Source organism: Doryrhamphus excisus, linkage group LG12 (assembly GCF_037039965.1).
Source record: "Doryrhamphus excisus strain RoL-2023G ecotype Guam linkage group LG12, RoL_Dexc_Guam_v1.1, whole genome shotgun sequence".
NCBI lineage: Eukaryota > Metazoa > Chordata > Actinopteri > Syngnathiformes > Syngnathidae > Doryrhamphus > Doryrhamphus excisus.
This window is the reverse complement of record NC_136368.1, coordinates 10385314-10411584: the sequence shown is the minus strand read 5'-3', so window position 1 is coordinate 10411584 and position 26271 is coordinate 10385314. Positions and strand designations below refer to the sequence as shown.

The window sequence follows — 26271 nt, the reverse complement described above, 5'->3', positions numbered from 1 at the left end:
GTGTAGGAAACCTAAGGCAATATTTTTTAAGAAAACATATCATCAATCATATGAAAACTGGAGCATACAAAAACCGGGGTTCCACTGTACTGCTCTTAAATCAAAAGTAATTTTTCTAGTATAGTTGTTAAATTTGTTGTCTCTTTTGCATTTATAATATTTTCATTTTTGAAATGCAGTAATGGAGTATGCAGATGATGAAACCAGAACACAAGAAGATTATACCAAAACAAGGCAAGAAAGACAAATAATAATTTCATGTCATCTCACTCACTGACAGTAACATCGAAGAAGACTGCAAGGTTATTGGCATTTGGTTGGAATTTACTAATTAGCTCAAATCATGTATTTTTAGGAGACAGTCAAATGATTCTCCACCACAAGTTCTCCCACCCCCATCCCCAAGACTCGCCAAACGCACCTCCACCTCTCCAATGCCAAGTCGCTCTGGTTCTACTACACCCCTCAGTTTGCGTAAGAAAGCCGTTGTGCCAACAGACTATCAAGACACAGTGCCCGCAGAGTTTGAAGAAAAGGTTAAAATTCCAAAACTTATGTCCCAAAGTAACACCCAGTGTTCTCGACCACAAACTCCGCTGAGTGAGTACTCCCGGAAAGAGTTTACACCCAGACCATCCCCAAAGCTTACTAGGGCAAGCTCAAAAGTTTTCGAGAAGGTTCGTGACTTAGAAGAGAGACGGCGAAGCCTAGACTTTCCGGAAGGTTCCGTATCAGGTAGATCCTGGGCAGGGTTCAATCGAGCAGGTTCAGTTGACTCAGATGATGGAGGTAGCCGGTTGGGTATTTCTAGAGAAAGTTCCAGGGAAGATCTGAGAGAAGCTCTCAAAGAAGATGCCGCTGAACGTAGATCTATGTTTAAACAGAGAGCTGCTTCGCTTGAGGAGAAACCTCGCTATTCTCAAAAGGTTCAGGACATTGAGAACAAGTTCACAGAGGAGCTACAGCGTATCAAAAAACTTGTTGGTAAACCTCATTTGAAGAAATCATTTTCAACCGAACAGCTCACTTTGAAGGCCAGACAGCGCCAGCCTTTCCGGAAAATAGAGCCCATTCCCCCACAAGTCCTTCAAAGACTTCAAGAAAGGGAACGATCTCAGTGGGCAAAAGAGCAAAAACAAAATGGACTAAATCAGCAGTCAGTGCAGCAAACCCAGGAACAGCGGCATTCCCAAATCCAAAAGAGCGCAAGTAGTGGTGTAGCACATGTTCTTCCAGAGTCCATGCAGCTATCTGACCTACCGGGACAACGATCCATTAGAGAACTTAGCAGAGTCAGTCCAGTTACTGAAATCATTCAGAGATCATCATCGCCAGCATTATTCAATCAACAGATGGAGGACTCACCAAGTAAAACTAATCCTGAAACGATCATACGGAAACTTGAGAAAAGGCCCCCAAGTCCACTTGTACAGAGGGTTTCCAGAATACAAGAATCCCCACATGTCCCTGAATCTCCTATGCAAACACAACAAAATGAGGCTTTAGGTAGAAAGACCCCAATAGATGTTACACTGAGAAAAATTGAAAACAGACCAGAAAGTCCACTAGTACAAAAAAGGATTGTCCCCAGACCTGAAAGTCCACTAGTACAAAAAAAGGTTCTCGCTGTACAAGAACCTTGTTCTCAAGCACCCCCCAAGCCCCCAAGGATGACACCAGCAAATCCAACAGGGGTGGAGCTTCCAAAACAACCGTCCAATATAAACATCCCCACAATTGTTGTTGAAGATGAAAAAGTAAAGGAAGATGTTCCTGTGGTGACACTTCAACCTCAACAGTACAAAGAGGGACAACAACGGAAGATCAAAGTAAAGCACCGTCGCCCACGACCTATGTCTCCTGAATTGGGTGAGACACTTAATTCTTTTGTTTACGGTACTCTATTTTCCAATCTGCATTTTCTAGTTATGTTTTAACATGTTTTTTTTGCGTGAAACTACAGATTCTTCAGATGATTCCTATGTATCTGCGGAAGAGGACCCAATGGAAGCACCTGTGTTTGAGTTTCCTCTTCAAGATACAGTAGTAACGTCTGGCTCAGATGTACTGCTAAAATGTATCATTGCAGGCTCTCCTTTTCCGGAAGGTACGACATGTTACTCTTGACAGCAAAGTCAATCCTTGAATTTGTCTTCTGTGATTGTGTTGCAGTTACATGGACAAAAGACAATGTTGAGATTAGCGGCTTTTCCAATTATGCAGTCAAAGTGGAAGGTGAACGACATAGTCTACTCGTAAAATCAGCAAAAATAGATGATGGTGGAAAATACAGTGTTACTGCCGTGAACCAAGAGGGCAAAGTGACCAGCAGTGCTACCCTCACAATTAAAGCAGGTAAGTCTTAATATTAATTAAATTGGCAGTATAATTAACATTAGCTGTTTCATTGGGGCTAACATTGCTTGTTTAATCAGACATTCTATATTTCAATTTCGATGTCACACAAAACACTGTCTCCATTAAAATAATGAATTAAGACATTAAACATAAAATACAAATATATTTCATGAACAACGCAAAGTGCTGTACTTCAAATGAACTCTAAACTAAATAGCACAAACATTATGCTATAATCACACACCGTGTCTTGGTTCTCTCATGCTTACTGTCTATTATTTCCCTCAGCCAATTGCATGTGCAATATATTCCAGCTGAACAACCACACTTATAGTTACCATAGCAACAGAGAGCAAAACTGAACCTATAAATTGCTCACTGGGGCTGACTCGCTCCTCTCAGTGAAAATCTGTTATTGTTTGGATATGACATTTACCGTTTGAGTTTATGTCTTTTATGCAACAGTTTTATGCAACAACAACAAACACAACATCTCTTCACTTCTCCAATCATCATATTAAGACAAATGAAATTTAGTAATGATGGGTTTCTCAATCATTGTCAGGAACAATGGAGAATTGTGCCTTTCTTATTTTGACAGAACCCATTCAGAAATCAAAGGGGGTACTGGGTGTTCCCATGGACATCAGCAGCCCCATCACATCCGATGAGGAGTACCTCAGTCCTCTGGAGGAAGCCATAGATTTTAGTTCAGAGCCAAGGAGGATACTTGACACAACATTTAAGAAAGCCCCTGCATTTATGGTGAGACCATACAAACACTGCATCAAGTGGAAAAATAGATGTTTACCTTTTAGAACATTGTCTGAGTTCCGTATGTTTAGCATTTATCAATCTCTGTTCTTCTAATGCCAGGTGACAATGACGGATCAAGTTGTTGTTGAAGGACAGGAGGTTACCATGTCTGTACGAATAAGTGGACAACCAAAACCCTTACTTTATTGGTAGGTCTCAATAAAATAGCCACGTTTACTGCAAGCATGCTGAATGTTTTGTAAAACATGAAATATGCGCAGACGTGCAGACCTTGTGACAGAGTTTTAATTGGTGCTTTGGGAAAAGGAACTGGAAAATAATACAGTGTGTGATGCATTTTGATTGAACAATACACACAGTAGTGTAGCTATACTGCGAGTGACGTTATAGAAGTTTAAATATCCATGTCATTACTACATTACAATATCTTACATTATGCCAAAGTTCCCACATGGCTGGGAAGGAAAAGGAAAGAGATCAAACCAAATTATTGCAGAATTTTGGCACTAGTCCAAATGTAATAAGCATAAAAAAATTCCAAACTTGTACACAGCAGCCAGCATCACCTGGAGCAGTTCAATTCAAAAGGAAAAAGTATCTAATAAGATGACGAAAACATACAAACTCAGCAGGTATGATCCTTACAGGCTGTGGCCAGTTGTAACATTTGTAAGCGTTTGGTCTGGAAGTGGCGAACAAACCCTTTGCCTTTCCCGGGCTGAGAAAAGTTAGCTTGTTGTCTAGCTTTTCTGAAAAAGTCTGCCTTGAAAATGATCTTTAAGAATGTCCAACACCAACTCAACTTCTCCTCCTCTTCAGTCAGCCATGGTGACCGTTATTGTGCGCAAATCGCAACAGCCCATTCAGCATGTCGAACTTAGCTTTGTTTTGCTCTGATCAACCAATCAGAGGACGGAAAAATGCTGATGTCATTGTGGGCCAGCTAGCTGAAATCTTGAGATCTGATTGGTTAAAAGAACACATGTATGGGTAATGGATTTTAAGTGAAATCCACCAACACCGCTTGCCTTCTGAAGGCTCTGGCCCACATTGATATGGTAACAGCTGAACTCTGATGGGACCAAGAAAATCTAGCAAACACATTTTAAGCAGTCAGCAGTGTGGCCAAGGGGCACACTATGCAAGCAATATTATAAATGCACTGTTGGTAATAGAGTAATACAAGTTCACAGAAACAAACAGTAGAATTGTATTTGTAAATGTAGGTCAGTGCTTCTGATGGGCCAGCAGGGAAGACTTTGCTGGCCTTGACAGCACACCACTGTTTTAACCTAACTGAAAAGTGATGTCAGAATTCAATAAATTGACTGCATATTCTTTTTCAAGTGAAATGAACCACATCATTTCCATATATACTTTGAATTTGAATAACACTGAATGTTACATTAAGTATTACTTCTGAAGATTTTGAACATTCTGAGAAGCCCGGTTGTTTTAGGATCCCTGCTTTACCCAATGCACACACTTTGACACTCTGACCATAATTCTGCATCATAGAATAGTGGTGATCTGTTTGTTTTTGTCTTTTTTATTATTCTTGCAGGCTGAGAGACAGAGTTACGGTAAAAACTGGTCCACGCCACATTGTCCGCGAGACAGACAATGACACTTTTGAAATGACCATCAAGTCGGCAGTGAGGTCGGACACAGGGATTTACACCTGTAAGATCATTAATGAGTATGGGACAAAGCAATGTGAAGGCAAGCTGGACGTAAAGGGTATGTTCTCTTTATTATTTCCTAAATCTTCTAAAGCTAACTGATTTTACCCAGCCTACTCATAACAATTTAATAATAATCATTAATAATAATAATAATTAACAATAATCAATTTCTGACTCTATTTGTTGATATGCAGCACCACCGGTTGAGCTAGGCTTGGCCATCACCCGTCCTGTCAAAGACATCAAAGCAAATGCAGGAGATACGGTACTGTTTGAGTGTCACATCGTGGGTCCCAAAGACACTGATGTGGACTGGCTGGCAGATGGAAAGCTAATCCAGCCTGCGTTGCTTAACTGTAAGATGCATTTTGATGGAAGAAAATGTCGCCTGCTGCTTAATTCAGTACATGAGGATGATAGTGGCAATTACACGTGCAAGCTCAGTACAGCTAAAGGTTTGTTTTACACTTGAGTGTGTTTCAATGCCACTTGAAAAAAAACAACAAATATTGTTGTACATTGAAAATTTCTCACTTTTTTTTTTTTTTTTTACAGAGGAAGTGACCTCTAGTGGGAAACTCAAAGTGATTCCTTCAGCCGAACCTCTCTTTACACGCAAACTTGATGTTCTGGAAGTCATTGAGGGGCGCAACGCTCGATTTGACTGCAAAGTCAGTGGGACCCCACGCCCAAAGGTTGTCTGGACTCATTTTGGTAAGGTTCCCAAGAACTGTTTGAATTTGCAGGCACATACAAGGATACATCAGAATGAGGGGCGGCACAAATAGTGACTGAGCCAATAGCCAGAGACCAGGGGGGAAACTCATTGAGAGATTTGCATCTCTCAATTAGTCGCAATTTATTTGTGTGTGTACTGGGACTCCTTGTGGATGGAGCTATTGCCTGCCATGACTATTACTATTCTTTTTACTTCTTCTTTTTAGGAAGTTTCACTTATGATGCATAACAGACTTATGTTTCTTAGCAGATCATCCCCTCACCGAGAGTGAGGACATTCGTATCCTTCAGGAGAATGGTCGTCACTCCCTCATCATTTCTCATGTGACCAATGATGATGAAGGCTTCTATACTGTAACAGCTACTAACAGTCACGGTGAAGCAGAATGTTCTGCTGAACTTTACATACAAGAGCCACGACCGGCCATCTCTTCACAAATGTAGGATTGTAGCACTGTATTTCTCACTAAGACATGGACAAGGTTTTGCAAAATAACATTCACTCAAACTCGTCTTCCTGCTTTTAGGGCTAAATTAGAGAAGATGCCATCCATACCAGAGGAACCTGAGGTCCCTGAGAATGAGGTTGAGCGGTTCACAATGCCTGACTTCATTAAACCCCTTTATGATCTGGATGTCATTGAGGGAAAGGAGGCTGTGCTCAAATGTAAAGTGGCGGGATTACCGTATCCAACCATTGCGTGGTTCCACAATGGCAGAAGAATTGAAAGCACAGAGGACAGGAAGATGACACAATGTAATGTATTTTAGCCTACGTAGGAATTTGAAAATGCAAGGGTTTTTTTTCCATACTTTTCTGCTGAATGTTGCATATTTTACCCTAATCTATATTCTAAACACACAATAAAATAAAATGCCATACAATGGAACCTTAGTTGGTGACACTAACCCATTCCAAAAGGTCTGACTCAAACCAAAAGGTACCCTAACCTAATACATTTTTCCGATAAGAAATCATGTTAATCCAAGGAATCAGTTCGGACACTCAAATCTGTCAACACAAAACACTTTGTATAGTTTTACAATTGTAGTTCTACATGCAGAAAACTATACATAATGTATTTGAAAAATGAACGGAAGGGATAAATTAACATTTAACATGACTTTTACCTTGATTGAAGACATTTGTTATCAAAGACGGTATGGACAAACAGTGTGGGAGCAGCAGAGGAGATATCCACACAGATGTTCTTTATCAAAATGCTGGTACTTGCAACTTTGTTCGGCTCCATAGGGCTCTAATTTCGTGGCAGGGAGAGGCACACCCCACGCAGTGGTCATTTTGTCCAGCGCATCACTTAGGGCAGCCAATTTGGTTATTTGGTCGACTGGGCTGCGCCGAGATGGGCGTGTCGGCGCACCAGGGGAGGTGTTCACAATTTCATCTTGGCGCAGTGACAATTTTGTGACAAAGCAGCGCACCAAATGTGCCCTAGAAGCTCGCCAGCTCCGACCTGGTCTATTCTGGGCACAGGCGAAGCGCAACCTGCACAGTGTTAAATTAGCTGACAGGCGCACAGTGCACACACAACACCAAAACCTCACAGGCCTATTTTTCAGGGTGTCAAGCAATGCAATAAACACAGCAACCACTACTTAATGTAAGCATCTGAGCCAGCATATACATTTTTGTATTAATTGTCCCATCACATCTGAGACGTCATGCATAATGGGAACTCAACCTGACGGCAACTGAAAGTATGATGGCAATGACCCTCAATAAATGTTTTTTCCCCCCCTATCAACATTGTAGACGTGAAAACAGAAAAGAAGCACACTCATAGCTTCAATCATAGCTCATCTCCGTGGTTCTGCTTCTTCACACGATAGATTTCTTCTCCTCCATCCTGTCATTCCTTCTCGCCTCCCTCTTTGACACTTGTGCCGGTGGGAGGGGGGTGTGCCGAACTGCACTGGACTGCGCTGCTCACCAAAATTGCAAAGTGGCTAGACCCCATTGGTGCGGTGTAGGCACGGTGCAGGGCAGGTATGCTGCGCCTGGTCTACAAAATTAGAGCCCCTTGTGCAACTGTGGTCAATAAGACAAGCAAAGAACAAGTAATAAGTAGCAAAGAACTGTAGACGGTGATATGGAGCTGGGGGACAATGGCTTCTGGTTCCGGTTTCTCTGCTAACACGATGCTAAGAGGAATGTTTTGCGATAAAAATTGGACGAACATAGTTAATACAGCACCAAGTCCCGTGCCATATAGTAACCATGAAATGTGTGCAAACCGAGGGCAAAATACCACACTCATTTACATTTTTTAACATCCAAACAACATCAACATTGTAGGATGACTGTTGAAATGAATATTCATATCAATGCCGATTTTTGTGTCACATCCTTAAACCTGTGTGTCCATTCTATTCAGTTCGGGATGTCCACAGCCTGGTCTTACGGTCGGTGTGTCATGCACATGGTGGCGTGTACAAGAGCGTCATATCTAACAAAATAGGCAAGGCCACCTGCTATGCTCATCTGTATGTCACAGGTAATTTTCTTTTTTGTGTATTTTGTTGTAGATGGATACTGTATAGTTGTGATCAATTGCAATGGCCTTGTTGGCAGTTTGATAAAATGCAATTTATTTCCATTGTTATTATTATTTTCAGATATCCTTCCTGACCCTCCTGATGGGACTCCAGTGATTGAAACAATAACTGGCAAAGTTGTCACCCTCAGCTGGAAGAAGCCAAGGAGACTGGACCCCTCCATTGGTATGCAGAAACATGCGACAGAATGCTACACAACATGTACTGCAAAAACATTTTTTGTCTTATAGAAAGGGCTAGTTCTGATGCACAAAAACAATTTTTCATTCAGAGCCCAAATCCTTGATGTATGCCATCCAGCAACAAGCCCTTGGTTCCATCCAATGGACCATAATTGCATCAGGCCTGAAGGAGACCACCTATACCATCAGCACTTTGTCCAAAGGTGTGCGCTATTCTTTCAGGGTCTTGACCATCACCTCCAAGGCCTTTAGCAAGCCCTCACCAGCTACAGATCCAGTTCTACTGTTGGACAGAGGTATAGTTTTAGTGAGTTTAAAGCATCCCTCTCTTATAATTGTGTGATACAAATAAATTTTTGCTGTGACTAAGCATTTTATTCTTTTGTTATAAGGCCCTTATCTTCAAGAGGCTCCAGTCATTGTTGATAAACCGGAAGTGGTGTTTGTGATGGAAAATCAGTCAGTAACGATCGCCATCACCATAAATCACGTCAACGCTGCCGCCATCTGGAAAAGGTATTTCTGTGAAAAAGAGTCTCCTTTAAACTCTTTTTCCCCACAAAAGCTTTTTAAAATGTGTATTGTCCTGTAAGTAAGTCCAGTTGATTGTAGTCGGTGAAAGGTGGTGCCTCCTTCACAACAACCTTCTTTGAGAAATGATCATAGAAATATCCCAATCTGAAGTTATTTATGTAATATGATGATGATCATTAACAGTTCTCTGTTCTCGAACATAGAATTGAGTATATAATAGAAACTGCTGTGTATGTTTAGGAAGGGAGCAGTTTTAGACAACAAAACTGGTGTATACGAGATGGCAATGCCAGATGATGACCAGCACACACTGAAGTTGATGAAAATAAGGAGTTCTGACATTGGGGAGATGATGTTTGTGGCCTCCAACAAGTACGGGAGTGATAGTTGCACCTTTACTGTGGAAATGGCAGGTAAGTACCACTACTGTCCACCGACTTGTCTCTCGATCTGTCTGTTTGTCTCTGTGATGTACTCTGTTCACAGCTCCTCCAACATTTGAAACTATAATGGAGGACATTGATGTGTGTTGCGGAGAGACCCCTCGCTTTGTTGTTGTTGTGGAAGGCAGACCAATTCCTGACATTCTCTGGTTCAAGGTTTGTATCATATGTTGGGGACATTTTCTGGGCGCAATGAAAACACAACTGAAATGGGAAGAATTGGGTGCGCTTGTTTTCAGAACGATGTTCTCCTGTCCGAGGGCAGTCATTACACTTTTGTGTACGATGATAATGAATGTTCCCTGGTGGTTCTTAATGCTTGTCAAGAAGACTCTGGTGTGTACACATGCACTGCAAGGAACTTGGCAGGCTCTGTGTCCTGCAAAGCCGAACTCACGGTTCATGAAGGTGAGAAAATAACTAGTATGGCTTCCAACCTTTTACAGAACCCTTTGAAATGATACATTTCCACTTATTTATACAGTCCTAATTTGCCTACTCTACTCCTGTAGCCTTGAGCAAGGAGGAGCCGATGGAAGATGAGGGCACTATTCTGAGGAAACTGCGACGACTAACTGACCAGTATGATATTCACAAGGAAATTGGAAGGTATATTTCATAAGGCATAGAATGCAAGCCGATGGAATCTGCAGATCATACATAGCTACAGAAGCCATGTCTTTATTGGAACAACCCTATCCATTAATATACGGTGACACCTCAGTTTTCATACTCTGTTTTTTGACAAAAATTACACATAAGAGAGTAGTCAGTTTGCCCATGTAGTATCATTGAGTGCCCAATCAAAAACATTCACGTGTTGGTGACTCAGACTGTAAAGAGCGGATAGTGTTTTTTTTAGAGTTGGGACATCTTTTAATCATTGTTATGTGTTTAACTCTGTGTCCTTGTCAAACTGTGCTGTCACAATGAGGCTGTTCACATAATGAGTCGTTCAAACCCACTGCGTAACTTGACTGTTTGGTGAGTAGGTGTTCAGAGAGTCTCTGAGTACGACTGCAAAATAACCCACCATTAAGCCAAGTGTTTTGTGTTGGGCGTCTGGAACAGATTAATTAGATTTGCATTCTTTCCTACGGGAACAATTGTACAATCAACCCACCCTTTACAACAAAAACTGCGGTACCGCCATTTATCCACCTAAATTTGACTATTTCTTCACATTAAAACACAATTTTGAAACAGCGTTGTTGTTGCTTCCCCCAGAGGTGCATTTTCCTACATAAAACGTGTGACCCGGAAGGTTGACAAAATGGAGTACGCTGCCAAGTTTATTTCCACACGGGCCAAGAAGAAAACCTCAGCTCTACGAGAGATGAGCCTCCTCTCCAAGATGGATCATGAGCGAGTTATCTTCTTTTATGATGCCTTTGAAAAGAAGAACGCAGTCATCATCATCACTGAAATGTATCCTGATTATGCTGGCTTGAGAAGATACTGTGAAAGAAACAGCTGACAGTGGTGTGAAAAGGTGTTTGTCATCTTCCTGATTTCTTGTTTTTTTTTTTTTTTGCATGTCTCTCATCAAAAACCTGAAGGAAAATGTGTGTGACCTCAAGCTGACATGAACTTGGGTTCTGCAGCAGGACAAGGATCTAAAACGCAGCAAAATAAGTTTCATTTCAAAACTGCATTTTGTGTTCAGCTGTCATTGACTAATACTTAAATTTGTTTGATGATCTGAAACATTTAAGCATACGAAATCATAAGCATAAGAAATCAGGAAGGGGGCAACTTCACCCACACCTATGTATATTTAATATTTCACCCCCTCAATGTACACATTGTGGTGTTTAATAGTTTTATCTTAATTGATCTGTAAAGATGCCACGAGGAGATGCTTGAGAGATTTACACGTAAATCTACGCTATTGGAGTCTGATGTAAGTTTGGGTAATGTATTATGACTGCACAGCGAGTTCTTGCAAGAATGGTTTTAATATAATCTCATGCCTTTTGAACCCTAGGTACATTTTTGTATTAGACAATTGCTTGAGGGTGTGGACTACCTTCATCATGTCAACATCATGCACCTTGATATTAAGGTTGGTTTTAATCAGATTCTTTTAAATATTCTTTTGGAATGCTGATAAGAATGTGTAGACATTAACTCCATTCATATGGCCAATTATGTAATGAATCATTTCAAGGCACAAAAAAAGATTTCAGTGCATATTTTTGTATTCTCAGCCAGATAACATCCTTATGGCAGACGCACACAGCGATCAAATCCGAATCTGTGACTTTGGCAATGCATTGGAGATCACTCCAGATGAGGCTCAGTACTGCAACTATGGCACACCAGAATTTGTTGCTCCGGAAATTGTCAATCAGACTCCTGTGTCAAAAGCAACTGACATATGGTATACAGCTTCACAAGATATGCAAAATATTTCTTAAAACGAAAACACGTAACTCTCACTTGCTTGTCTGTCTTGTCCTTTTAGGCCAATTGGAGTTATTGCATACCTGTGGTGAGCAAAAGCATGTTCTTTACATTTTCAAACTTTCTGTCCTGTAAAAAAATTCTAAATGGTATCTTTGTCACCAGTCTGACAGGAGTTTCTCCATTTGCTGGTGAAAATGACCGCAGTTCTGTGATGAACATCAGAAACTATAATGTGGCTTTTGAGGAGAACATGTTTGCTAATCTTTCAAGAGAGGCCAAAGGTTTCATCATTAAACTGCTGGTTGCAGACAGACTGTGAGTAAACAAGCCATTAGGATAGGGGTGGGCAAACTATGGCTCAGGTGCCACAACCGAGTCACCAGGTGCTTCCAAAGTATTTAATATGAACTTAAATATACAAACTGGTGACATGACTTGCAAGTAGTCGAGAGTCAATACGAGGCAACTTTTTGATGGTTTAAGTACCGATGGTGCCAAACACACACTAGTCAACAAAATCAATTCCCACTTATTTTTTCTCTTCTTATTTATTTATTTTCTCTTAATTTTCTTTTTAGGAGACCAGACAGTCAAGAATGTCTCCGACATCCCTGGTTCAAGGTACAGCATGCACTTACACAAATTAAACCAAACAAAATGAATACATGGGATTACAATGTACATACATATGTAACAAAAAAAATGGCATGCAGCTTTGAGTACCTCTGAAATGGTATGGGGTCTCATTTATGAAAGTGTGCAAAACATTCCTACAGATTTTTTTTCAGCTTTCTTTGGTTTAATTTTATTTCCCCTAATGTGCTGTGGCCCCCCAAAAAACGGACCCACGCCGCACTTTGGGCATCTCTGGTTCGATAAAGCTTTGACCAAGCACTCTGCCTACTATATAGCTTGTTGGCTTCCTTCGCTGCTAGCAAACAATAGTTATGAAGGTAATGAAGTGGGAGTATTATTGCAACCAAACTAGCGTATTTTCCGCAATATAAGGGACACTTAAAAGCATTTAATTTTTTCAAAAATCAATGATGCGCCTTATAATCCGGTGCGCCTTGTGTGTGTGCCATCTGTAAAAATGTTGTAGTGCTACTTTGGTAAGTGCTCCTCTTGATTGATTGTCAGCCCATTTCCCACTGACACAAAATTGCACCCATATACGACAATGATGAGAGGGAACCCGACATGTTTGATGGCGAAATTGCCCAGCTGTTCAATTCAGATACAGAAGCTGAGGACTTTGATGGATTTGTGGGAGAAGATTATTTAGAAACAGGGTGAGTGCATTGTTAAATAGTAGAATAAAGTTCAACTATAGTCACTGTTTTGCTTCCATTACCTTTTTTTGAATAGACCGCATATTTTGGCATGCGCCTTATAATACGGTACGCCTTATGTATGTGTTAACTACCGAATTAGACCCCATAACTGAGTCTGCGCCGTATTATCTGGTGTGCCTTGTGGGGCAGAAAATATCGTGATTCATTACAACAGTCACTTATATTGCAATTTTTTATTTGCGCTCTCTTCAACTAAGGAGTCATTTGAACAAGTACACAGTGGAAATAATTCTACAAGCCGACCAATCACAGTCAATCACAGACCATTCACAGAGGTTAGATTTTTTTTGGAGGTGTGCATCACACTACCCAAGAGGATTTGCAGGACGAGGAGCGAGCTGGTGTATTGTACACTAGTGTCTCAACACAGTTGCATAATCCATAATGTAACAAAAAATATACCTAGAGTATACAAGCATATTCAAAATGTGTGCAGAGTACAAAACTGCATACATATTGTCCCTCATGAGTGTATAAATATGAGTGTGAATTATTGTTTGTCTATATGTGCCCTGCAATTGGCTGGCGACCAGTTTAGGGTGTACCCCGCCTCTCACCTGAAGACAGCTAGATTAGGCTGGATAAGCAGCATAGAAAAAGGATGGATGGATGGAATGTATGCACAACCTTTATAAATGAAACCCCAGAGCAAGATCTTTTTGTTAATCTATTATTGGTGTTTCCAATTACTTTTTAAAAATACAGACTCTTAGTAAGGGATCAGCTATAAATACAGAAGCAATGAAGAAGTTTGTATCCCGCAGAAAATGGCAGGTAATGGTGAATTACTTCAGTTTAGACACAATAGTCCAGCATGTATACAAACTATCATACCAAATTAAAGTTATTGTTTTTTTTCCAGCGTTCAATAATCAGCTACAAATCTAAAATGGTCATGAGGTCCATTCCTGACCTACTGAATGATTCCTCAAGTCTCATCTCCATTGCCGTTCCCAGGCACCTTAAAGAAGCCTCACCTTTACCTTCATCGTCCTCAGATTCGGATGAAGATATTGATGAACTTCCCTTTATCCCAATGCCACTTAACATGGAATTTTCTGGATCAAGGATGTCACTGAATGACATCCAGACCAATGTTAATGACTCAGGGAAGCAGAATGGAACCAATGCACGGTCAGTGTCTACCACTGAAGAGACAATGGAACATTACAAAATAGAAACAGACAAGGAAAGGCCCGAGTTGACAGGTAAAAGGTGCCAGCAAGAGGGAACATTAAATGATAATAAAACAGACTCCTCTTATGAAGAATCACCTGCTGAACTGCCTACAGCAGCTCTTAAAAGAAAGCCTCTAAAAAGAGGTTCAAGTATGGAGTCGGACAAACCTGAGGGTGGACGAAGAAAAGGAGAGCTAAGGCGAGGAAGTTCAGCTGACAGTGCTTTGCTACTGAGGATTACACCAGAGGAAGGAGGTACTGAAGGAAACCAAGAGGGGGGAAGAAAAGTTCTCAAGAAAGCTGTCTCCATGGAACTACCAAAGCGAAGCACCAGTCCAGGAACTGCAAAGATGAGTCAAGAAGATTATGCCCTTAAACTGGAGCTTATGAGGCAACGGTTGCTTCGTGGTGGTTCTGTGGACAAGAAGATGAGCGGACTCCGAGGTCCTCTTTTAGAAACATTAGGAATGGGTGATGAAAAACTTGGAGTTACCTCAGATCGCTATTCCCGCTCCACCCGACTAAGCCCTGCTTCACTGACTAGAGCAGCATCCAGTGATTTGCAAAGAGATGAAATTTCAAAGCCTAAGGTTCTGAGCAAAAGTTCTTCCTTCAGTCAAGGTGATTCAGAACCAATACCTTTACACAGAAGGTCCGGGGCTCCGCTTGAGATTCCTGTGGCACTGGTTGAAGAGCGGAAACTCAAACAAGCGATATCAATGTCAGCTCTCACTGAGCAATCAAAGTTTGACTCCCGTCCAGTTACCCCACGAGAGCCTTCACCAAAACCGCCAACGCCAGAATATGTTGTGCAGGACAGTTCTATTCAAACGGGAAGCAAGGACTCATTAATGGAGAAAGAGACAAAGCCTGATGAAACTACAAGTGAAAAGATGGATGGGGTGACTGCAGATATAGGTAATTTTGATGAGAGGTCAAGCACAAGTGGCTTCTCTGAGAAGGACATGAGCATATCTGAGGATTTAATGAATGAATCAGAGTTTGTCTGCAACATAGATCTTTCACAAAACACTGAACTCAAGGAGAAAATGGAAGAAATAGAGGCAAAAGAACAAGAACAAAAAGAACAGATCGTGAAAGAATGTGAAGAAGGAATTTGCAGTTCAGCTTGGCCAAGTGTTCATGAAAAAAAGATACATGAGAATGAAATAATTTCCTTGAATTCATCTACCACAAGACCAACACAAGAATCCTCTACCACCACAACTAATGTTTCACCTTATTCAACAGCGTCATCTACTGTGCCTGTTGTTCTTCCAGATGGACGGACTTCTGCATATGCTAGTATTATGCAGACAATCATGGTCCCTTCTCTCCAGCCACTCAGTGACATGCCACTCAGTCCATCCACACCTGTTGTTGTTCCTGAAACCATGTTGTCTCCCTTATCTCCTACTGTACCTGGTCCACCCAAACCACACATTCTGTCAACAAATGAGCATCCAGCTGTATACTCCCGAGTGGCTTCACCGGAAACAATAACAAAAGATCCTAGCCCACCAAAGACTGCAACAAGTCAGCCATCTGCAGGAATGGACCTCGAGGACATTACCTCTGAGGAGGTATTTGAGTCCCGCTTCAAAAAACGTGAGTCTTCCCTGACAAGAAGTTTAAAATTTTTGTCTCGATCAAAGAATGATGACAAATCCCAAGTTATACCAACAGACTCGAGAGAGTCAGGCGAGGTTGTATACAGACCCAGTCCAATGGGTGCACCACTGGAATTGGCACCAAGGAAACTTGAGGAGAAGTCCAAATCAGTTCAGGACCTTCGTGAAGCTCAAAAGGACCAAGGTTTTATGAGAAGGCTTTCTCTGCGGCTGAAGAGAACACCCTCAACCGAGCGCAAAGAGGAAGTGACCAAAGAAGAAGATACAGTGCCCTCAAGACGTAGGCTATCTTGGACTCTTGGACGAAAGCAAGACATACAAGACAAGAAGGAAGTGGAGATGGTGCGCATGGATGGTGGAAGTAATTCCTCTCTTCAAAAAGAGGAAAATGAACCGAAAAAGCCGAATGAATCTCCAGTCTTATCAATGCGCAGGAAGATTGAGTCAACAGTGGCTGGCATCTCAACCAGAATTCGCAGCTTCTCTGAGGAACGGAAAGCATCAGAAGAGAAGGAGCCAAAGAAGACACCAATTCTGTCCATGCTTCGTCGGGCAACATCAGAGAGCCGTGGAATGAAAGCCACTAATGTTCCTCGGAACCAGCTAGCATCTCAGGCCAGTAATGGGGCCTCATCTGAGTCATTGGATTCAATGTCCAGTTTAAAGTCAGACACATCAAAGGGTATGTGGCAATCACTTCTTTCTTATAAAGTTCAGGATTTTGTTACAGTGTGTTGTGGTAAGATGACCATTTTTCTTGGATAGGCATTGAAGGGGAGGGAAGATCGCGCTGGGATCGATGGGGTCTAACCAGGGGTAGACGATCCAAGACTGTTTCACAACCTGACATTCCAACAGCTATCTCTCGAGAAGCAAGTTCTCTAGCATCACGTCAGTACTCTAGATTGGCTTCTGGTATGTCTACATTAGTATCATATCTACTTTCAGTCACATGCTTTTATCCATTGGTTCTATCAACAAATAATATGAAGATTAATCAGCATATAACATTCTTGTCATACAGATTTCCCTCCAGTTTTCCACATTAAGCTAAGAGATCACGTCCTGCTAGAGGGGGATCCAGTTACACTCAGTTGTTTGCCTGCAGGCAGCCCACACCCACAAATCAACTGGATGAAAGGTATGACCCAATTATGGATAAAGTTATGATGTAACTTCCCTTTCATCATACGCCAGATAGTATGGAGACAAATCAGTGATGACATTCATCCTATTGCTAAGATCACCTTCGACCATCATTACTGTATTTATTCTATGTAATACAAACATAACTCATCTATACAGTATACATTTTGTATCTATGACTTTTTCTTCAGATAAGAAACCTGTGGTGATAGATGCAAGGATGAACATGATAGCCTGCCCCGATGGCCGACAGCTTCTGATGATCATGCAGACCACCAAAAAGGATGCAGGGGTCTACGAATGTGTTGCAACAAACCCCATAGCTTCTGTTTCCAGCTCATGCACAATCTCTCTTGCACGTAAGACATGGCACCTTATTCAGCTTTTATGTCACTTTCACATTCACATTTTCACAATTTGAAAGGTCTGCCAAATCGACCTGGAACACCTGAGATTCCTCAAAAGTACAACAACACAGCCTTGGTGCTGTGGAGACCCTCTGACACCATGGCACCTTGCACATATTCTCTGGAGAGAAAAGCAGAGGGTTAGTATTGAAAATGATTTGATTTGTTGCTTAAACCACTACTACTAGCTTATTCAGCTCATTCAATTTTGATGTTGTGCAAAATGTATTTGATTTGAAGAATTCAATAAAGACAAGGAGAGCCAAAGACAGTCCAGGAAACCTTCACTAAAACAACATCAACAGCATTTTGGTTAGACTCAGACCTTCTGGAACGAATTAATGATGCTAACCAAGGTTCCACTGTACTGAAATAAATTAGCTTTCAAAAATATCAAAAATGTCTTTCAAATTAAAAATAATAATGTTTCATTTATTGATATGTTCTCTTTTAGAATCATTTGCATCGATGGTTGATGTGCGTGCTATAGGTATTGAAATAATAAATGAAAATAATAAATTACCAAACCTGAATGGGAATGTGGGTTACATAAATACTGTAGATTAGAGACACCTGATACTGACAGTTCCTAGATGCAATCATCTTATACAGGATTATTTTTTATATGATGTCATACAGTGCCAGTTATTCTTACCTGTGAATTTTAATAAAATCAGGAGCGATTGCACAGAGGCAATAATGAAAATGAGTCATTTTGCAAGTCGTCCTTCCTTATGATGCACCATTTGAAAATGTCAAATGACATTTATATGAATATTTTCCAATTAGCCCATGGAATTTGTTTTACATTACAGTGTATTAATCTTCATATTTTCACTCTTTTGTCCTGCAGGAGAGTCAAACTTCTTGATTGTGGCTACAGGAGTGGCAGACTGTTATTACAATGTGGTTGACTTACCAGCAGGGGGCATCTTCAGATTTAGGGTGGCTTGTGTCAATAAAGCTGGTCAAGGCCCATATAGCAACCTCTCTGAAGTAGTACGCCTGGATGTCTCAGGTATATCAAAATAAATACGGTAAATTTAACTATGTATTGAATTGCGTTACATGATGGGGAAATCAGAATTTACTATTTAAAAAATATAGAATTTTACAGTGTAGTTGAGTGTAGTTGTAACATTGTCATATTAGTTACATTATTTTCTGTTTCAGTTAATAAATATATATTATATGTAATATATATTAATATATAATATATATTTATAATATATATTGTGTGTATTCTTCAGTATTCCTTTACTTGACACAAGGTTTGATGACTTATCTTAAAAGATGCTCTCTTTTCTACTTGTCTTTCATCAGAACCAGCTGAGTCCAGTGCAACAGTGGTTGTAAAGACCACAGCTGCCTCAGCTCCTCAACCCCCCGTGGTGATGATGTCATCCATGAAAATTCCACCAATGAAACCAGGTCCAAATAAAGCCATGACACAGACATTTGCCCAACCCGTCCCTTCCTCCACTGCAGGTCCTTCACCACCTGAAAAACCTGCTTCTTCCAAAACCACGCACCCAACTACACAGGTTGAGTTGAACGCACCAGCTCCAACACCCTCTATTATTGCAGCCCCTTCGGAACAAGCTCCTGCTCAGACCAACACTGTTGTTCAAACAACAGCAGGGAAAACAAAGTCTACCCTTAGCATCAGTGTGGGCAAACCCCAAACCAAGGCGACCCCCCCTCCACCTGTTGTTCCACCGAAACCTCAGACTCCTGCTAAGGCATCTGTGACGATTAGCAATAAAGCTCCCTCACCCACACCTCCAATCATAGGGAAGCCCATTTCCTCTGTACCAATGTATACACCAGCTGCAAGTGCTCATGCCACACCATCTTCTCAATCCACTCCAACAATCACCACCCCCTCCGCCATCTCTCCACCTGTAGTAGTGGTTCAGAGCTTAACACCTGTGCTGCAAGGAGGGGACAGTCGTGGTACCCCATCTGGACGAGTCACCCCAGCAGGACGGGCCACACCCTCTGGACGCAGGACGCCACTTGGCAAGGCTGGAGAGGGATATCTGCGTCAGGGAGTTCCACAGAAACCCTACACATTCATGGATGAGAAAGCACGGTACAAAGAAGTTTTGACTTTGAAAGGGTTTGTGTAACACAGTGGCAATGCGGTTTGAACACCAGCCTCACAACCAGGAGGATCTGGGTTAAAATCTCGGCTTCGTGGAGGCCTTATGTTCTTCCTGTGCTATTAGGTTATTTGGACACTACCCATTCATGTGAATGTGAGTATGAATGGTTGTTTGTCTACGTGTTCTCAGGGCACTGATGGCTCTGTTCTGTGGAGTCCAGAGAATACAATGACGTGGTTGAATGACAATATTCAAAGTAATACTTCACCCATGTGTCCTGTGATTCATTGGCACCCAGTACAGGGTGAGCTCGCTCAACGGCTCCACACGATAAGTGTTAGACAAATGGTACAATGAATGGTTGTTGCTTTGGCACAATTGAGCTAAGGAAATAGAAGGAGGGAACCAGTAGAAAACTGTTGCAAATTAAAGAGCCCGAGCAATGACTGACCATAAAGGTAATACGACAAAAATTCTACCCTGTAACATGCAGTACAATATCTGTTAAAAATCATTCTTGCTTTGTGATAGATTAGGGGGCAGTTTTCCTTTGACCATTTGGAACTGCAGTCTTAATACCATATCATGCTGGCTAGAGTAATGGTTCCCAGGGTTCCTATATAGTAACATTGGTATTTTATTTCTTTTTAAATTATAATTATGCATCAAATGTGAATGTGCTGGTTTAATCATCATGTGCTTAATGTTTAATCGTGCTGTTTCATCACACAGGGGCCGCTTTGGTGTGATCCGGGAGTGTCGTGAAAACGCCACAGGAAACCTTTTCATGGCCAAGATTGTACCTTATGAAGCTGAAAACAAGCAGGTGGTGCTGCAAGAATATGACATCCTCAAGTCACTTCATCATGACAAGATCATGGCACTGCACGAGGCTTACGTCACACCACGCTACCTGGTGCTTATCTCTGAATACTGCAGTGGGAAGGAGATTCTGCAGAGCCTCGTAGACAGGTGACAACTTTGCCTGACTGCAGTTGACAACCATCTTTCACTAATTAGGAGTTTCTGTTAACAAAATGTTCTTTCTCAGGTTCCGTTATTCAGAGGATGATGTGGTCAGCTATATTGTGCAGGTCCTCCAGGGTTTGGACTACCTTCATACAAGAAGAATTCTCCACCTGGACATCAAGCCTGAGAATATTATTGTCACGCATATGAATGTCATCAAGATTATTGACTTTGGCAGCGCTCAGAACTTTAATCCACTTTTCCTCAAGCAGTTCAGCCCACCGGTTGGAACACTGGAGTACATGTGTAAGTCAGTCACAGTGTGAGTTTTCTCGCTGGTGAGGCACTGACTCATTTGGACCTTCTTTTTATCTTAACACAGCTTAACAACAATAATTAATTGTTAAATGACACATCCTACAGTGTCAACAATCCCTGTATGAAAGTATCTTACACAAAACTTGGTTGTGACTTTTGGGGGTAAATAATAAATCCACACATTTCCTTTGCAGCTCCCGAGATGTTGAAAGGGGATGTGGTGGGACCTCCAGCTGACATCTGGAGCGTGGGTGTGATAACATTCATGATGTAAGTATTGCATTCACAGCTTCCACAAAGCACAATGTACGCTTTGATTTTGTTAGCAGGAGGGTAGAACATTTCTTTGCCATGATCAGCCATAAATTTGGTGAGAAAGAGACCACTGTTGGAAATGGAAGAAATCCAAAATAACGTCTATCTTGCTCTGCGTAGGGTATAAGAAAAGGGGCTGATGAACAGGACCATGTACCATGGAATCTTGGATGAGAACCTTGTATTCTTAAACTGAAACTTCCACTTGATTTGGACATGACCAGTAAAGAGGAGTGCACCAAAATCCCTACTGACATGTGGGCAATCTTGGTTGGTGCCCAATTAGAAACATCTAACCTCTGTACTTGCCCACAAGCTCTTCTCCACCAAGTCATGCTTATGGACTGAATAATTATTCCACTCAATCAAATACAAATTAAATTACAACATTGGGGTTTTTTTTATTCTGTAAAATAAACCTAAAAAAGTATGGGATTTGGGTTATAATCTGAGAAAGTGAGATGAACATGTAACTAACTAGGTGTCACATTACAACTTTATCACTTCCAATCTGATTCCGATATTGCCGCCTTGAATATCGGCTGATACTGTTATCGATCTGATGTCAGCACAGATCAGACATACCTTTTTTTAGCGATGAATGTTAGAAAAAGTTTGATCAAGTGATATTACAATAATGTCGGTAACATTAAGCAATAAAAAACATGACCCACTTACCCCTCGATACAGCTGTTTATAGTTTTATCGAAAATAGGCATAATGTTGTGAGGTGCGAGGTCTTCATTAGCGTTTAAACATCGAAAGTGTTTCCAATATTATTATATATTATGCAAACATTATTTGTGTTTGGTGGTGTCCCCTTCATTTTGCAGGCTGAGTGGAAGGTCACCTTTCTTGGAAAATGATCCCCAGCAGACTGAGATGAAGATACAAGCTGCAAAGTTTGACCTCTCAAAACTCTACCAAAATGTGTCCCAAAGTGCCTCACTGTTTCTCAAAAAGATCCTCTGTAGCTACCCTTGGTAAGTTAAATGAGAAGCATTTTTAAGTGATTAGTTCTGGTTCTACTTGACGAAATTCTGCTTCCTCAACAGGTCCCGTCCCTCTATTAAGGACTGCTTTAATAATTCTTGGCTTCAAGATGCCTACCTGATGCGTCTTCGCAGGCAGACCCTGACTTTTACAACAATGCGTCTCAAGGAATTCTTGGCCGACCAGCAGCACAGGCGAGAGGAAATGGCAACTAAACACAAAGTTTTGCTTCGATCCTACCAGAGCTCTCCACAAACCCCCACCAGTCCCGTCACACCGATTGTGCCATCTTTCCCTGTTCCCCATTAAAATAGGAGTTGACAAAATGTGAGCATCAAAAATGTTAAACTCTAAGCTGCTAGGTGAAGTAAAGCCTTCAGGTCAAAGTTGTTGAACTTGGTTGACAAAAGGACAAAAAACACCAAGCTACAAATTGCCTGAATGCATTTTTTTAAAGGTAAACTAACTTTGTATCCTGCTGGATGTTACCTCAATGTTTGTAACTTTGGATGCATTTTGGATAAATATTATTACAACTGGCAACATGTTCACACGCACACTCACAAACAACACACGTAAGGTCAACACTGACTTCTTAAACATTGCTTTATTTAAAAATTGAAAAAACATTTCAAGTGAGAAAGCTCCTTCCCTTTTCAAGCAACCTTGTGTGTATGCTAACAGTTTTTACACCAAAAAAAGTCTTTTGGAGACATTTTGAGTTTTCAAATAGTATTCTAAGGTCATCAAATACTTTTGTGGTTGTGCTACAAGGCCTCGAAGAGAGGACTCTCAACAAGAAGGCCAGTAATTGGATTTTCAATCTCGGGAGATTGATTGATTTCTACATGGTGTAATTTGTTCAAAATAATATTCCACTCAACAGCAGAAGTAGAAAAACACCTTGGTGACCTCCATCTCATATCTTTATTTTTTCTCATGGTGACATGTAGTGATTTAGTGAATCCATCAGTTTATTCTTGGCCTCTTTGCATGACGTTCAAGATATGCTTTCTTATTCTAATTAAATAAATAAGTACAGGAAGACACGTGACACACATGGTATATTGGAGTACATGGTTGCCTTTCGTTGTCCACACATAAATGCCAATTTAATTTCCCTGGGGGCACAGGCCTAGGAATGAATACAATTCTATAGGATCTCATTTGTAATGCAGTGGTTTTCAACTGGTTTGGCCATGGAGCCCAACAACAGCTCTTTTTGGCAAGCGAGGACACATATTTTTCAACTAAATTCAATACTGTGCTCTATGCCAGCATAGAGAACATTTTAGGAACAATCCAATAACTCGAAATTTTGTGAAAAAAGGTTTCTGTAGAGGTTTTTTTCTCTTGCTCCTAATCTAGTTCTCTACTTGCTAGCTCAGCTGACAGATAACAGGTTCGCAACAATGATTTCAGTTGAGTTCCATTTCAGAGCTTTTACTTTGAAGGATTGTCAAACTACGGAGATACGGAAATAAAGCATGTTAATTATAACTTACAAATGATACCAAGTACTTGTGTGTGACACAACATATGTCTTTTAAACATGCGCTAGCGCGATGCTTCTTTACATTCAAAATGCCCATGTTAGCGTTAGCAATTTCACATCATCGGGATTTTGAACACCTACAAATACTAAATAGCTACATTCCACTTACACATCTTATACAGTGTTCCCGCGTTACCTCGCAGTTCACTTTTTTTTTTTTTACAGCATATGAACGTGGATTGTGTTCTGCGTCCTGATTGGCTAAGTGAGAACCCACACATTGTGTTCTGATTGGTTAAGGGACTGTAGACATGTCAATCAAAACATCGAAACATTCTGCCTCTGTCAAAGGCACCTGCGGTGGCACCCAAAAAGTAAAGGAGGACAGTAAAGTTGCAGCTGGAGATGCCATTACGGTAGCAGGAAGGAAACCAACCATATACTTTAACAAGGACACAAAAACTCTACAATACAGTGGGCCGGCGCCAGAAGAGGCATGGTCAGAGGAGTGAAATACACGAGTGACTTAATAATTTCTTATGTCCAACCATGTTGGTTCATCATTACAATTTGAACTTTTTTGAGTGTTTAAACAGACAGAAATGTGAGAAAATGTTATTGCCTGTCTGAGAAAAGTGTATGGTATGGTATGCAAACGCTCCGGGTTAGAATCTTCACTAGTAGGCATCATTGGTATTTGACAGGAAGGGCATCCGGAATATAAAGTGCTCAAACCAAAATCGTTATGTTGTCAGAAGATCCAATGTGGTGACTACATAATCAGGAAAAAGCTGAAAAAAAAACCCAAAACATATCGTGATAAATCCTAATAATATTGTGATATATGCTGAGGTCCATATCACCCAACCCTTGTAAAAAAATAAAGTTGTCTACTGCGCGGATTTACTGTAACTTATTTTGAGAATCTCTCCTCTGCGATAAACGAGAGAACACTGTAACAAGAATAACATATTCACAGTCAAACACTTTTCGGTGAATTAATAGATGACACCCCACTGCAGAAAAAAATACCCTTCAGAATAAAAGCGCAATATTAAGACCTGTGCGCCACCAGTTGAGAATCACTGCTTGATGTGTTTTTAAATAATTTGATGTTTTGGTTGGAGCCTGCTTTGACAATAACTGCAAATAATCTGTTGTCTCATTTAATGCCTTCGTTTGTATGGTGTATTTCTAATCATCCTTGTCTAATCATCCTTGCCAAATCGAGTGAAATTAAAAAAAAACCAACAGTGATTACTCTAACTGCATTATTCTGTGATGTTAATTTGTTTACTGAGATTGTTGGTGATAATTTTATTGGTTCTAAATATTGTGATGCTTTTGTAAGGTTAATACTGCTTTTTTGTAATTTGCCCTTTTGGGTCACAGCAGGTTTATATTAAGAGCATGACAATGCAATGTTTAAGTTCTACTTTATACGACTGTGCAACATGTTGATTCAGTTTCATTCAAGTCACTAACACGTATATAATGTATACTCAGTTAGGTTTCCTGACATATAATTACAATTTTGTATACTATCATTGATGTAGTTTATGAAAGGTGTGTTGCAGTGATGATCATGATGAATGTTGCGTACTCACACTCAACCATTCATACCATGGTCGATTCTCCGAGCCCCCGCTGGCCTGTGTGTTTCTGTTTTGGCCCGCTTTACTGTGATTACTGTAATTTCCGAGACTTTGTGGATTATTTCCAGTTTGACTCAGATTACTTCTTGTGTAAAGTGGCGGCTGTCACTTATGTCAGGGGTGTCTAAAGTGCGGCCTGCTGCAGATTCTACAAATACACATGAAAATGAATATAAACAATGCAACAATCAACAATGGAAAAACAGCAGTGATTTAATGACAATAAAGAAAAAAAAAGACAAAAAATTTTAAAACAATAAAAAAAATGTTAAAGTTGTAATCTTAAGAGAAAATAAGTGAGAATTTCAAGTGCATAAAATTGTAATAGGCAGAAAAAAAGTTGGTTAAAGGTTAATTATTCATTCAAATAATCATAATTAAATTTATATTATGGGAAACAAACTATGCAAAAGAAAATGACATTGCAAAATAGTCATAATATTACTAGAATAAAGCCAAAATATCATGGGAATAAAGTGTGAATATTATAAGAAGCATTGGGAAAAAAGAAAAGCAGGAAAGAACAAAAACAAAAGTTGAATAATAAACTTTGGCACCTGTATTACAAAGCTGAGATACAAACTCACCAGTGAGATAGTGTGCCATAGCCGGATTATTTTTTAGACTTTATATTTTTTGTATGTTACGTCGATTCTGAAATGTGCCGTTTTTTATTAACAATTTGTAAAGAACGATCGCATGACTGTAATCCCTCGCTAATTTGCATTTCTTCAGAATATATTGATAAATTATTCTCTTTTGTAGTTGAATACGGCTTATTATTAGTAAAAAAAAATCAATAGTTCTTTGCCCCTGTTTATCGTTTTCATCCATAGACAAGACTAAATCAAAATACAAATATAAGGCATTCAGAAGACATATTTAAAGATTTGATGATCTGTGGTGTTCTACATTGGTCACTAGGTGTCAGTAATGTTACATTGATGAGACAACAGTCACTGCAGGAGGTATTGTACAGAACAGGAAGTAGATTCGAA

The 26271-nt window shown here is 40.4% G+C and overlaps 1 protein-coding gene across 1 annotated transcript in view; it reads left to right on the top strand.

The window, feature by feature from the left end:
* Positions 1-24428, top strand: part of spegb (striated muscle enriched protein kinase b) — a 35883-nt gene extending 11455 nt beyond the window's left edge. Inside the window, exons 3-41 of the mRNA XM_058082856.2 lie at positions 180-234; positions 356-1869; positions 1964-2107; positions 2173-2355; positions 2960-3123; positions 3235-3323; positions 4700-4875; positions 5015-5275; positions 5376-5534; positions 5809-5998; positions 6086-6315; positions 7955-8074; positions 8196-8300; positions 8407-8613; positions 8710-8833; positions 9092-9264; positions 9338-9450; positions 9534-9702; positions 9807-9903; positions 10522-10722; positions 11140-11197; positions 11282-11359; positions 11505-11677; positions 11762-11788; positions 11866-12018; positions 12282-12324; positions 13764-13832; positions 13921-16549; positions 16633-16782; positions 16892-17008; positions 17205-17372; positions 17438-17560; positions 18274-18438; positions 18744-19515; positions 20261-20500; positions 20580-20803; positions 21010-21085; positions 21964-22113; positions 22186-24428. Coding sequence (XP_057938839.2) covers positions 180-234; positions 356-1869; positions 1964-2107; positions 2173-2355; positions 2960-3123; positions 3235-3323; positions 4700-4875; positions 5015-5275; positions 5376-5534; positions 5809-5998; positions 6086-6315; positions 7955-8074; positions 8196-8300; positions 8407-8613; positions 8710-8833; positions 9092-9264; positions 9338-9450; positions 9534-9702; positions 9807-9903; positions 10522-10722; positions 11140-11197; positions 11282-11359; positions 11505-11677; positions 11762-11788; positions 11866-12018; positions 12282-12324; positions 13764-13832; positions 13921-16549; positions 16633-16782; positions 16892-17008; positions 17205-17372; positions 17438-17560; positions 18274-18438; positions 18744-19515; positions 20261-20500; positions 20580-20803; positions 21010-21085; positions 21964-22113; positions 22186-22432 — 10136 coding nt within the window. The 3' untranslated portion in view covers positions 22433-24428. The remainder of the gene's footprint in view (positions 1-179; positions 235-355; positions 1870-1963; positions 2108-2172; positions 2356-2959; positions 3124-3234; positions 3324-4699; positions 4876-5014; positions 5276-5375; positions 5535-5808; positions 5999-6085; positions 6316-7954; positions 8075-8195; positions 8301-8406; positions 8614-8709; positions 8834-9091; positions 9265-9337; positions 9451-9533; positions 9703-9806; positions 9904-10521; positions 10723-11139; positions 11198-11281; positions 11360-11504; positions 11678-11761; positions 11789-11865; positions 12019-12281; positions 12325-13763; positions 13833-13920; positions 16550-16632; positions 16783-16891; positions 17009-17204; positions 17373-17437; positions 17561-18273; positions 18439-18743; positions 19516-20260; positions 20501-20579; positions 20804-21009; positions 21086-21963; positions 22114-22185) is intronic.
* Positions 24429-26271: the final 1843 nt, after the last annotated feature.